Raw genomic sequence first — 13694 nt, 5'->3', positions numbered from 1 at the left:
CCACTAGATACCAGGCAGTAGTTTTGTTGGGAGGGTCATGTCAGAGGTGGGGGTGGGAGGGATGTTTCCCATCCTGGTTGGTCCTGGTCCCAGTGGAGGGTGGGAGGGCCATTAGACACTAAGGAAATTTGTTAATATCGGGGACAAAGTTGCCAATTCTGTGGTTTTACCGCGGAATTGGGCTATTTCCAGCTCTTCTCTGTTTTTTTTTTTTTTGGAATACCCATGGGTCACAGCTTTTTGGGCTATTTTTGCCGTGACCCGCGGGTTGGCTACTTGTATACTGCTGCCTTCCTATTGGTCCTAATTGGACCAATAGGAGGCGACATCTGGCCCTTTCAAATACTGCTGCTGCAGCCTGCACCGTGTGCCTTTTTTTCTGTACTGTCTCATGGCACTATGCCACACACGAAAGCGTCAGTGAGAGCCAGCCCAGAGAGATCGGAGGTGAGGGGCAGCCTGGACTGGGCAGGAGAGTGATAACGGATGCTGGATGCTCTTGGGGAGGGTCCCCTCCTGATCTGCTCTCCACTCTGAGTCAGAGAGCAGAACATCAGGAGAGGGGGACCCACGGCTACCACAAGAGAGGATGGAGGCAGAAAGTGCAGTGAGTCCGGGAACCGGGACGGAGGAGGGGAAAGGAGCAGGAATGGAGCAATGAGCTACTGCATCTAGATTGTCTTGCTTTATTGTTGGTAGCATTTTTATTTAATCTCACTTATATTTTCAAGCATGTCAACTTGTGCAGCATACAGATATACACAGAGAAAAGTATAACTTTTCAAAGGTAGAGTAGTAATTTGTTATAAATTGTAATCAGTGTGTCATTTGGAGGGGCTAGTTACAGGGACACCATAGCAGCACGTATTGTGTTGTATCGTGAAAAGATTTTGGCAGCACGTGTTGTATTGTATCGTGAAGATAATTTTTTTCTCCTGATAAAGGGCCACTAAAACAGACATCATGTTCTGAGAATCAGAGTTTCGATCTATCTATTTACTTATTTACTAAACTTGTATCCCATATTAAACATGATTTAGGTTGAAACCTGGGAGAACGTAAAATCTTTTTTTTCTATGCCTAGATCAAAAGAGAGAGATGGTTTATGCTGGGAACTTGCTCCTTTTGTTTTGTGGGTGGATGGATGGATTATGATTATAATAATAATAATTATGCTGATGCTGATTCTGATTACGATTACCTTATTAATATTCATATAACCTTATTAATATTCATATTGAACTTATTAATATTTATATTGGGCTATGTTTGGGCTGCTTTTCGGCTGTAAAGATTTTCACCGTTTGGCAACGCTGATCAGGGAGTTGGGTGGGAGTGGAGCGAGATCAGGTGCTGGTGCAGACATTTTTTTTAATGTCACCCTTTTTGTCAGCTCAGGCACTGACAGGAAGAGTGATACTTGGCAAAAAACTGTGGATTACTGCAGTGATTTTTAATGTGCTTGGACTTTGCAAAGGCTTCGTCTTCTTTGTTGTTGTGATTTTTAATGCAGCAGTCATTTGCATGCTCATTAATTACTGCATCATGTGGCAAATTTTTTTTTTACAGGAACCCCATCCCATGTGCAGTCAGCAGCTCTAATGCGCTGGTTTCTGCTCCTGCCCCTCCGACATCCATGCGTGGCTTTCTGCATCGGCCTCACAATGAGTCCATCCTTAACGCAGAACCTTTGTGCACATGTGTCCAGAAGTCTTTTCCTGATTAACATACAAGTTCTGCATGCTTTAAGTTTGCATCTTATTACCTTACTGCAATGCTAGGGAACATTTTCTCACTAATTTCGCAGTAGAAACTGCACCCTCAGTCACCAGGTGGGCCTTCTGCATGATAGGCTGGAGTGGGCTTTGACCGAAACTCCAGTAGGTGGAACATAAGGATAGAGCCAGGTGGACTTCTACGGCCTATGTCACAGAGATGCCAAAGAAAGACTCATGATAAAGACATAACTCTTCCTTCTTTCTGATTCCATAATGTGTCTGTCACACACAACTTCTACCGTGATATCACTATGTATTTTGTCATACCGGAACTGGCGATCGCCAGCACAGTACTATGTAAGCCACCTTGAGTCTTCAAATAAGTACATAAGTAATGCCACACTGGGAAAAGACCGAGGGTCCATCGAGCCCAGCATCCTGTCCACGACAGCGGCCAATCCAGGCCAAGGGCACCTGGATTGGAAATGTGTGGGAAAATGGTGGGATACAAGTGCAACAAATAAATAAATATATCATATTCATTGTTGATATAATCATGAATTGATAATGGGTGCGACTGGTGGGCAGACTGGATGGACCGTTCAGGTCTTTATCTGCCATCAATTACTATGTGTTACTATATTGCCTCTCCATGGTTATGGAAAAAGTCTTTTCTCCAAGGCAGCCCCTCCCTTTCTGTCATTTCCCAGAGGGAAGCACCTACAGCCAGGGAAACAAAACTCCAGGTAATGCTTCTGTTTCAATCTATTTCATGTTTAGCAGTTGTCTGTGGTAAGGCAACACTCCTGAAAGTGCTCGGGCTGCCGAAAGCCCAGCACTCCTCCAGGCTCAGCAGTATCACGTGATCTGCAAGCGTCTCTGGGGCAGAGGAATCCCCCCCCCTCCCCCTCCGGTGGGGCTCCGGCAGGGGGTGAGGATAATGGAGTTCTGCACTGCACTCTTGCTGCTGGTGGCCCTCCAGGCTGGGAGTCACAGGGCTGCGCTCGCAGGTAGGGCTGGTGCCTGTGGGCAGCCACAAATAGTTTGTGCTTTGGAGAGAGAGCTGCTGGTGCTTTCCACAGGTTATTTTGGGCTTAGCTTGGCCTGGCCGCCCGTATGCACCTGGTGCTTTTCTTGGCTGCCTGTTCCTACGTGCTGGAGGGGGCTGAGGTTTAGTGCTGGCTCCGGAGACGGCCCATGATGACGATTACTAGTGCCGAAGTGAGGTAGAAAGTGGTGGTAGCTGTTCTTGGGCCCTTTCGGGGCTTGCGGACATGTGGAGTGCAGAGATCAGAACTGGTTAAAATGGGAAAGGAGGACTGTGAAGTCTGGTAACTTTTCCAGGCTTTCAGTGTGCTGCGGACTCTGCGTTTCTGTGATCATTGGTCGCCGATGCTTTACAAAAGTTACAGAATAGGTGTAGTTTTTTTTTTGTTTGTTCTTTTCTAGTCCATTCAGCAGTATAGCTTGCCTTCCATTCTGTGAATGATTTAAAATATTTTCTTAGTAAGGCGAAAAGAACAGAAGCATATTAAGCACACTGCATAGTGGGAATAGCATTGTTTTCTGCAGGTCGTTTTGCAATTTACATTCAGGTTAGTGGTTTTAAATTGTCCTGTGTCTGAAGTTTCTGCTAGTTTTGTAGGTGTTCAGAATTTTTCCTGACAGAATAAACTTGGTTGCTCGTATACCTTCTTTATTTTGTGTTCTGTTTGCCTACTTTCCAGAGGAAAGCTTATGAAATCCCTGTCTGTGCCCCCCCTCCCCCATCTCCATAACTTTTTGTGTCCAGTTGACAGCATATTTGCAAGACATGTCAGGAGTGGATGAGGGGATTGAGGATCCTTGACAGCTGTGCTTCTATAGAGAACCATGTTATGTGCAGACCACAGATTTATGTATCCTGGAAACTGGCCTCTATTAGTTCTGAGTTTTGCCCTCTTTTATTTATCTTTTTCATTTAGTTATTTGTCTATTTAATTTCAAATAAGGGTTTGCTATAGAGAATGCCAGCATAGACCTACCAGCTTGGCGGGACTCAAAATAATGATTTTAGTTTAAATAAGAAATACCCTACTGATGTATATGGATCCTTTTGAATTTAATTGATTATGAACTAAACAGAATACAGTAGAGTCTCGTTTAATCAACTTAAATGAGACTGGTTCGTTGTCAGATAAATGAAAAGTTGGGTAATACGGAAAACAATGTTTACTTAAAAAATATTTACTAATGTAATTCTGTAGGTTAGAATATAATTTTGGTCAACAGGATCGGGTCCCGGTGGTCTAGGGTGCCGATGCACAAAAGGCCCTGGAGGGAACCGCTCGCTATTTCCACCTTGGTAAAAATTACCGTGGTGGAAATAGCAAGTGATTTCCAAAAGAAATTGCATGCAAGTAGAAGAAACATAGAATCATTATGGCAGATAAGAGCCATGTGTCCCATCCAGTCTGTTCATCTTCAGTAACTAAGGGATCCCACATGCCTGTTCCACGCTTTCTTAAATTCTGACACAATCCTCGTCTCCACGACCTCCACCGGGAGACCATTCCACGCATCCACCACCTTTCCATGAAAGAGTATTTTCTTAGATTCCTTCTAAGCCTATTTCCTCTTAATGTCATCGTATGTGCCCTCATTCCAGAGTTTTCCTTGATTTGAAAAAGTGTCACCTCCTGTATGTTAATGCCACTGAGGTATTTAAATGTCTATCATATCCCCTCTATCCTGCCTCTCTTCCAACGTGTACATGCTGAGGTTCCTAAGCCTGTCCCTGTATGTTTTATGACCGAGACCGTTTACCAATTTTGTAGCCGCTCTCTGGACCGACTCCATCCTGTTTATATCCTTCTGTAGGTGTGGTCTTCTTAATTGCACACAGTACTCTAAATGGGGCCTCACCAGAGACTTATATAAGGGCACTATCGACTCTTTTTTTTCCTGCTGGTCTTCCCTCTCCTTATGCACCAAAACATCCTTCTGGCTTTGACTGTTGCTTTTTCTACCTGTTTGGAGACCTTAAGGTCATCAGACACAATCACCCCGAAGTCCCACTCTTCTTTTGTACACAAAAGCACTTCACCCCCTATATTGTACCACTCCCCTGAATTCTTATAACCCAAGTGTATGACCCTGCATTTCTTAGCATTAAATCTTATTGCCAATTATTGGACCATTCTTCAAGCTTCGCTAGATCCTTCCTCATGCCATCCACACCCTCTGGGGTTTTCTGGAGAGTTGTCTGTTGCATCGCAAAGTTTTTTTTTCTTATTTGAGGCTTGTTTGACCCCTGAGGCAAGCCTATGCACCGAACCACGGCTGTGTCGGGTCATTTTCTATGACTGTCATAATAAAGATCATCATACATTCCTTGTCATAAACAGCAGATGAGTCCATTAACTGATGATGGGTTGTATCCGCCTACCAGCAGGTGGAGATAGAGAACACTGAAAGCACATGGTGTTCTTGGACGCCCAACGCCCTCTGCCTTCAGTATATCTCTATCTCCCAGCAGGTGTGGACGTTGCTTTCTCAGCTCCTGGATTTCTGCCTGGGGTGACTCCTGTGCTTTGCCAGTAGAGGTGGGGGGGGGGGGGGGGGGGGGTTGTTGTGGCTGGTGGTGCCCACTTTAAAGACATACTTGGTTTTCCCTGTCCATGCCTTACCCCATTCCCCCTCCTTCCGGAGTTTCTCTGTGGCTGCCTGCCTCTAACTTTCCTCACAGTAAAAAAAAAAAAAGAGAGAGGCTCACTCCTGGTTTGGTGCAGCTTGACCGAAGCTCGTTTGACTCGGTCTCCTGAAGTGGGAGTGGTGCCCAGCTCCTCCGGGGAAGTTCCCGCTGACAGCGCTCTGTGCGGGGTAAGTTTTGGCGCGAAGGCACCATTTTGTTTTCTGTATTTGATGGCTGCTGAAGGGGTTAAGCGCTGCTCCCACTGTGGGAAACGCAGATCAGCAGCGGGGCTTTGCAGTTCATGCTGCCTAGATGCTAATGCTGGCACGTGCATGGCGGGCGGTGAGTCTTCCCGCCCAACGGAGTTGGCAGCGGGTGCCATCTTGGAGGCGCTGCGTGACTAGACCCTCGCAGTTGCGGAGGGGTCTGAGTGCAAGGGGACGCCTCGTTTCGAGGTTTCTAGAGGAGCTATTGCCTCCGCTTCCCCCAATGTGGGGGTGGATGTACAGGGTGAGTTTTTCTTCCCTGAATTTGTGCTGCTGATGCATAAGGCTTGTATGTTAAAAAGAGCACTACCTGAGGCTCCTGACAATTCCTTTCGGACTGGGTTGCCTCCAGTTCTTTATAGCCCAGCGTCTGCTGGAGACTTTATTTCTTCCTCCGAGCATTTGGCTGACGCTAAATGCTCAGGGTGAATACCCCATCTGAGGGGGACTCTTCACCCTGTTCTCCCCCGTGGTCTAGTTTCGGGGAGTCTGAGGGGTCGGCAAGCCATCATGGACTGATGATCCAGACGAGGGTGGCTGCTTGCTACAGGAGTTGGATGACCCTAAAGCGGTTCGGATTTTCCACCGCGACGAGCTGCCAGCTCTCATTTCTGATGCCTTACAGGCCCTTTGTATTGAAGATCCTGACGAGGGTGATCCCTCTTCTATTAATCCTCAGATGGCTAGTACTAAGAAGCCTTCTCGGGCTTTTCCCGTGCATGCTTCCATCCAAGAGCTTATTTCAGCTCAATGGTCTGATCCTGATGGTCCCTTGAAGGTGGCCAGGGCTATGTGTCACCTTTACCCTCTGAGTGAAAGTCAGTTGGCCCTCTTTGGGATGCCAAAAGTGGATGCGTTAGTCACAGCTGTGACTAAAAAGACTACTCTCCCGGTGGAGGGAGGGGTCGCTTTGAAAGATATGCAGGACCGGCGGCTGAAATCCGCGCTGAAGCGGTCGTTTGAAATCGCGGGCCTTTCCTTACGGGCGGCTATTTGCAGTTCCTATGCAGCCCGGGCCTGCCTTTCCTGGTTGCAGCAGGCGATTGAGCAGCCCGCTGATGGAGGCGATTCCCTCGCTGAGGTCGGCCCGCGTATGGAGTCTGCACTGCCTTTTTTGGCTGATACCCTTTATGATCTGGTCGGTGGCGGTTGCTGCCCGCTGCCTTCTTTGGCTCCGGCATTGGGCGGCTGACATAGCCGCGAGGTTACCCTTTCGGGGCCTTCTTTTATTTGGGGAGGATTTGGGGAAGATTGTTAAGGACCTAGGGGACTCTAAGTCCCAACGGTTGCCTGAGGATAGGCCGAGGCCTTCTTCCAAATGTCCTTCTTTTCCCTCCTCTTCCAGGCCACGTTTTCGCGAAGCTCGCAGGTATTGTCCGGGGCACTCTGCCGGGTTTGGTCTGTTGGAATAATGTATTGTATTTTACATGCATTGTCTGTCACCAATTTTTCTCTGTGATTACTCTGTGACCTCTGATGTGAATTTCCTAGAGAGGTCACACCCATGCAACTTCCTGTGGGGGTCAGGCACAGCACATGGAGCTCATGATCTCTCCTAAGCTGAGGATCTATGGTGTGAGCATCCATTACCATCTAAGCACATGGAAAGAGCTGATAATCCAAATGTATAGTATTATGTTTATATAAGCCTGTCTGAATATAATCTAACTACAAACTGTGAGTAAACAGATGTTTTGTTACTTCAACTTTAAAGTGACTCAGCAGTGAATTATTCTGGGGTGTATGTGAGAGAGATGAAGAAAAGAAATTAACATTTCTAAAGCTGAAGCTGTGTGTATAAAATCTGCTAATTATTTACTACAAATAATCCAACAAAAGGGTTATGGGCCCAGCCCAGGAATTGAAAAAGGAAGAAGAGAAATATTACCAGGCAGTGAAAAAGCCAAATTTTTCTCTTAAGTTTTAAAAGAAAGATTCAGTCTGTCTCTCTCTCCCCCCACACACACTAAACAGCAGACAGAAGGCTAAGAAATGGCTGAGGGAGGAAATTCACCATTTTTCTACTCTCTTAAGGTGCCTAAATTAACTGAATTTAATTATCAGCAGTGGGAACTAAGATTCAGATGTCTCCTTCAAGCAAAGAAATTAAGTATATGTTTAGACCAAAACAGAACAGCTGAAAATATGGCTGAATGGGACAATGCAAACTATTATGTGAAGTGCATGTTTTTGGAAGCTCTTTCAGAGAAACAAGCCATATTAGTGGAGGCAAAAGATACAGCAAACGAAATTTTATATAAACTGAGAACTATGTATGCAACTACATATGCAAAACAGCAACCAATTTGGTTGGCAGAGTTGAATGAAACCAAATTAAGGGATAAAAGTAAATGTAATGATCACATTATGCATCTTATGTCTTCATTTCAAAAGTTAGAACTTTCTGGAATTCCCATGTGTGATGCATTGAAAAGAGCATTTCTTTTTACCTCACTATCAAAGAAGTTTGATGTTTTTAGGTCTGTAAATGAAGCCATTGAAGGGCAATCTTTTGAACAGGCAGCATCAAAACTGAGGCAGGAATGCATAATTAATGATTCTGAGGAGATATGTTCTCAAAGCAAGTCAGAGAGAAATGAAACAAATTCCATATCATCAAGCTGATCAATCCATAGACTGGTGGGTTGTGTCCATCTACCAGCAGGTGGAGATAGAGAGCAAACTTCTGCCTCCCTATATGTGGTCATGTGCTGCCGGAAACTCCTCAGTATGTTCTCTATCTCAGCAGGTGGTGGTCACACACAGCAGCAGCTCTGGCTAGGCCTCCAAGCCTAATCCTTAGGTTTTGTTGAGGCCTGGGGTTGAGGGCTCTTTTGAGCAAGTGCAAACCTGGTGGTGCCAGGTCCCTCCTTTTCTCCCCCCTCCCGCTGGCTCCGTTAAAAAAAAAAAAAAAAAAAAAAATTTTAAACGTCTTTAAAGGCGTTTAATTCGACGTTTCTTTAAACGTTCATTGCAGCTACTCACTGGGACACCAGTTCGTTACAGCTCGGAGCGGCAAGCAGGTAATTTTACCTTTTTATAGCGGGCAGGGGGTTCCCCGATTCTTCTCCTCGTGGCAATGGCGTCGGAGGGCGAGGGCGCAAAGGGTCGCTCCCCGGATCGCTGGAGCGCTTCTAGAGGGGATGCGGGGGTTTTACAACCTGATTCGCCCTTGATGGGTGATAGTTTAGTGCCCGATGAATGTCCCGGTCGTTCCTCCGGCGTGGCGGTTTTTTCCCGCCATAAACGCCCATCCCCCGCTCCTCGCCTCCGCCATCTTGGCCGGCCACGCGGCTCGGACGGCTTCTTCGGGGCCGCCCTTGAGGTTGGAGACATTAATGCCATGAACGCCCTTAATTTGGGCGACGGCACAAAAGCGGCTAAAGTTAAGCGCCGTTCTTCCCGCGTGGCTCCTTCACGGAGTTTCGCGCCGGACGCCATTTTGGATGCGCAGCATGTCTCTCCCCCGCTATTGCGAGCGCCGGTTGAGAGTGCGTCTAGGGCTGTTGCCCAGGCTGCGGAAGTGCACAGTCTGGGGGGTTTCTCCCCCGAGTTTGTTTTGCTGCTGCATCAGGCTTTCCTCATGGAAAACGCTGCCCCTGCTCCCTCTTCTGATAAAGAGGTTGAGGTTCCCAGAGGTAAACGCCCTCGGGGTGATTTCCAGGCCTTGGAGGACTTTTGTCTCCTCCGATGTAGATGAGGGCAGCGTGTCTGAGGTCTCCCAACGATCCTTTGCGGATTCCTTGGAGGAGATAGATCCCCGCTCGGATGGAGCGGATGACCCCTCTGCAGCGCGGCTTTTTAGCCCAGAGGATTTGCCCAACCTGTTGTTACAGGCCATGGACACTTTGAAGATTTCCTCTCCGGAGGACGTCTCTCCCTCAGCCCCTGTTGGCTCTGCCATTATGCTGGGGACGAAGCGCCCGCCTAGAACCTTCCACGTGCATGATGCCATGCACACCTTAATTGCGGCTCAATGGGATGTCCCGGAAACGAGCCTTAAAGTGGCTAGGGCTATGTCCCGCCTCTATCCTTTGGCTGTGAGTGAACGTGAGGCCTATCTGTGGCCTACCGTGGATTCTTTAATCACTGCGGTGACTAAGAAAACGGCGTTGCCGGTGGAAGGTGGCACGGCCCTAAAGGACGCCCAAGACAGAAGATTGGAGGCGGCCTTAAGGTCGTCCTTGGAGGCAGCTGCTTTAAGTTTGCAGGCCTCAGTTTGCGGCTCCTATGTGGCCAGGGCGTGCCGGACTATGGTGCAGCGGGCTTCCCCCTCGGATCATTCCTTGAGGGCTGATTGGCCGGCCCTGGAATCGGGCTTAGCCTATTTGGCAGACTTGCTGTATGATGTCTGGAGAGCCTCAGCTAAAGGCATGGCTCAGACAGTCTCTGCGCGGCGGTGGCTTTGGCTGAAACATTGGTCTGCTGACCACGCCTCTAAATCCCGCCTGGCTAGATTGCCTTTTAAAGGCAAGCTGCTCTTTGGGGTCGAGCTGGACAAAATCGTGACCGATCTCGGCACGTCTAAGGGCAAGAAATTACCAGAGGTCAGGGCTCGGGTTAGTACTCGTCCCGATACCTCCATACCGCCCGGGCAAGTCGGGTTCCTCTGCCCCCTCTTCCTTCAAGAGGAATTTCTCCCTCAAGCAGCATTCCTTTCGCAGAGACCGCCGTCCCGGAGGTGCTCCCTCCGGTCCTCCCCCAGGGTCTCGTACCCAATGACGGGGCCTTGGTCCACGCCCCAGTGCAGATTGGAGGACGGCTGTCCTCGTTTCTGGGCGAGTGGACCACTATAACTTCAGACGCGTGGGTGCTGGAAGTCATCAGAGACGGCTACAAGCTAGAGTTCTGCCAACCCTTAAGAGACGGGTTTGTACTCTCTCCCTGCAAGTCTCCGGTCAAGCTGTGGTAGTGCAGCAGACCTTGGACAACCTGATCCGCCTGGGTGCGGTCGTTCCGGTGCCAAAAAATCAGATTGGCAAGGGACGTTACTCCATTTACTTTGTGGTTCCAAAGAAAGGAGGTTCTGTCCGGCCTATCCTCGACCTCAAAGGGGTCAATCGGGCCTGGAAAGTGAGGCACTTTCGCATGGAGACTCTCCGCTCTGTTATAGCGGCAGTGAAGGCAGGAGAGTTCTTGGCTTCCTTGGACATCAAGGAAGCGTACCTGCATATTCCCATCTGGCCTCCTCTCCAACGCTTTCTGCGTTTTACAGTCCTGAGACGACACTTCCAGTTCAGAGCCCTCCCTTTCGGGTTGGCTACTGCTCCGCGGACCTTTTCCAAAGTAATGGGGGTCATAGCGGCCTTCCTGCTAAAGGAAGGAGTACAAGTCCATCCTTATCTGGACGACTGGTTGATCCGAGCCCCCTCTTATGCAGAGTGCGGCAAAGCTATGGACCGGGTAGTTGCTCTTTTGAGCTCCCTGGTCTGGATCATCAACTGGAAGAAGAGCCAGCTGCGCCCGACTCAGTCCCTGGTGTATCTGGGAGTTCGATTCGACACCCAAGTGGGCAGAGTGTTCCTGCCAGACAATCGGATTGTCAAGCTTCAGGCTCAGGTGGACTAGTTCCTAGTAGCCTCTTCTATTCGGGCTTGGGACTACGTGCAGCTGTTGGGCTCTATGACGGCCACGATGGAAGTAGTGCCCTGGGCCAGGGCTCATATGAGACCACTACAGCTATCTCTGATGCTGCGCTGGACTCCGATGTCGGAGGATTATGCTGTGCGCCTTCCCGTGGACCCAGCAGTGCGCAAGGCGCTGAGCTGGTGGACGCAGGCAGACAAGTTGTCTGCAGGATTGCCTCTGGTGACCCCGGAGTGGATTGTCGTCACGACAGACGCCTCTTTGATGGGCTGGGGAGCCCACTGCTTGGGAAGGACAGCGCAGGGGCTCTAGTCTCCTGCAGAGGCAAGTGGTCTATCAACCTCCTGGAACTCAGAGCCATTCGCTTGGTGTTATTGGAGTTCATCCCGGTACTCGTGTTGAAGCCTGTACGGGTCCTGTCGGACAATGCCACGGCTGTGGCCTATATCAACCGCCAGGGAGGTACCAGAGCGCCCCTCTAGCCAAGGAGGCTATGAGTCTTTGCCAGTGGGCGGAAGCGAACCTGGAGCAGCTTTCAGCGGCCCACATTGCCGGAGTCATGAATGTCAAGGCGGACTTTCTCAGTCGCCATACCTTGGAGCCCGGAGAGTGGCAACTATCTACTCAGGCGTTCTTGGACATCACGAAGCGCTGGGGCCAGCCGAGCCTAGATCTGATGGCGTCATCGGCCAATGGCCAAGTGCCGCGCTTTTTCAGCAGAGGACGGGACCCTCGATCCCTGGGAGTAGATGCTCTTCTCCAACAGTGGCCGACACAAGAGCTCCTCTATGTGTTCCCGCCCTGGCCCATGTTGGGCAGGGTGCTAGACCGGGTGGCAAAGCATCCCGGCAGGGTAATCCTGGTGGGTCCGGATTGGCCCAGACGTCCCTGGTATGCGGACTTGTTCAGGCTCTCAGTCGACGATCCTCTGCGGCTGTCAGTGGAGCAGGGCCTGTTACATCAGGGTCCCGTGGTGATGGAGGATCCCTCTCCCTTTGGTCTTACGGCCTGGCTATTGAGCGGCAGCGTCTGAGGAAGAAGGGCTTCTCAGACAAGGTCATCGCCACTATGCTGAGAGCGAGGAAGCGCTCTACTTCTACTGCTTACGCCAGGGTTTGGCGTATCTTTGCAGCATGGTGTGAAGCAGGCTCACTTTCTCCCTTCACTGCTCCAATTTCTTCAGTGTTGGCGTTCCTGCAAGAAGGTCTGGAGAAAGGCCTGTCGCTCAGTTTCCTTAAAGTCCAGGTAGCGGCTCTGGCTTGCTTCAGGGGCCGCCTGAAGGGTGCTTCCCTGGCTTCGCAGCCAGATGTGGTGCGCTTTCTCAAGGGAGTTAATCACCTGCGCCCTCCTCTGCACTCAGTGGTGCCTGCGTGGAATCTCAACCTGGTGCTAAGAGCATTGCAGAAGCCGCCTTTGGAACCCTTGTCGAGGGCATCTCTGAAAGACCTGACGTTGAAAGCAGTCTTTTTGGTGGCTATCACTTCAGACAGAAGAGTTTCCGAGCTCCAGGCGCTCTCATGTCGAGAGCCTTTTCTGCAGTGCACTGAGGCAGGAGTGACTATTCGCACAGTGCCTTCCTTCCTGCCCAAGATTGGTTCTCGCTTCCATGTGAATCAGCAGCTCTGTCTCCCTTCCTTTCGTAGGGAGGACTACCCAGAGGAGTACTCCGCTCTTGAATATCTGGATGTGAGACGAGTCATCATCAGATACTTGGAAGTGACCAATGATTTCCGGAAATCGGATCATCTGTTTGTCCTGTTTGCAGGTCCTCGTAAGGGTCTGCAGGCTGCTAAGCCTACAGTGGCAAGATGGGTCCAGGAAGCCATTGCAGCGGCTTATGTGGCCGCGGGGAAGGTGCCGCCTATCCAGCTGAAGGCTCACTCCACGAGAGCTCAGGCGGCCTCGATGGCAGAGGCCGGATCCGTCTCCTTGGAAGAGATATGCAAGGCGGCAACGTGGGCTTCGGCTCATACATTCTCCAAGCATTACCGTTTGACTGTGGCTGCACGGGCGGAGGCCCGGTTTGGAGCTTCAGTGTTGAGGTCAGGGATTTCTATGTCCCGCCCTGGGTGAGTACTGCTTCGGTACATCCCACCAGTCTATGGATTGATCAGCTTGATGATATGGAAGGTAAAATTATGTATAATCATACCTGATAATTTTCTTTCCATTAATCATAGCTGATCAATCCATAGCCCCTCCCAGATATCTGTACTGTTTATATTCTGGTTGAATTTTAGGTTCAAGTTTAGCCTTCAGTTACTTCAGGAGGACTTCGTGTTCAAGTTCTTCTTTCACTTGGATTCTTCAAGAGTTGAGACGACTTTGTGTTACAGTGAGCTGCTGCATTCCTCTCCCCTCCGTTTTACGGGGCTGGATTGAGACATAAATTCTGCCGGCACTCCCTCCCGCTTCGTGCGGCTGTAGGGCAGCTTTGTACCCCTCCCGCTT

At 49.5% G+C, this 13694-nt stretch overlaps 1 protein-coding gene across 1 annotated transcript in view; it reads left to right on the top strand.

Annotated features, from left to right (window-relative positions):
- The first annotated feature begins 2658 nt into the window (after positions 1-2658).
- The window catches only part of LOC115461873 (chondroitin sulfate proteoglycan 4-like), a 122248-nt gene continuing 111212 nt past the window's right edge, over positions 2659-13694 (top strand). Inside the window, exon 1 of the mRNA XM_030191932.1 lies at positions 2659-2728. Within this exon, the coding sequence (XP_030047792.1) occupies positions 2659-2728 (70 nt within the window). The remainder of the gene's footprint in view (positions 2729-13694) is intronic.

Source organism: Microcaecilia unicolor, chromosome 2 (assembly GCF_901765095.1).
Source record: "Microcaecilia unicolor chromosome 2, aMicUni1.1, whole genome shotgun sequence".
In the NCBI taxonomy this organism is placed as follows: domain Eukaryota; kingdom Metazoa; phylum Chordata; class Amphibia; order Gymnophiona; family Siphonopidae; genus Microcaecilia; species Microcaecilia unicolor.
The sequence above is the reverse complement of the archived record's forward strand: the minus strand, read 5'-3'. Positions and strand labels throughout refer to the sequence as shown.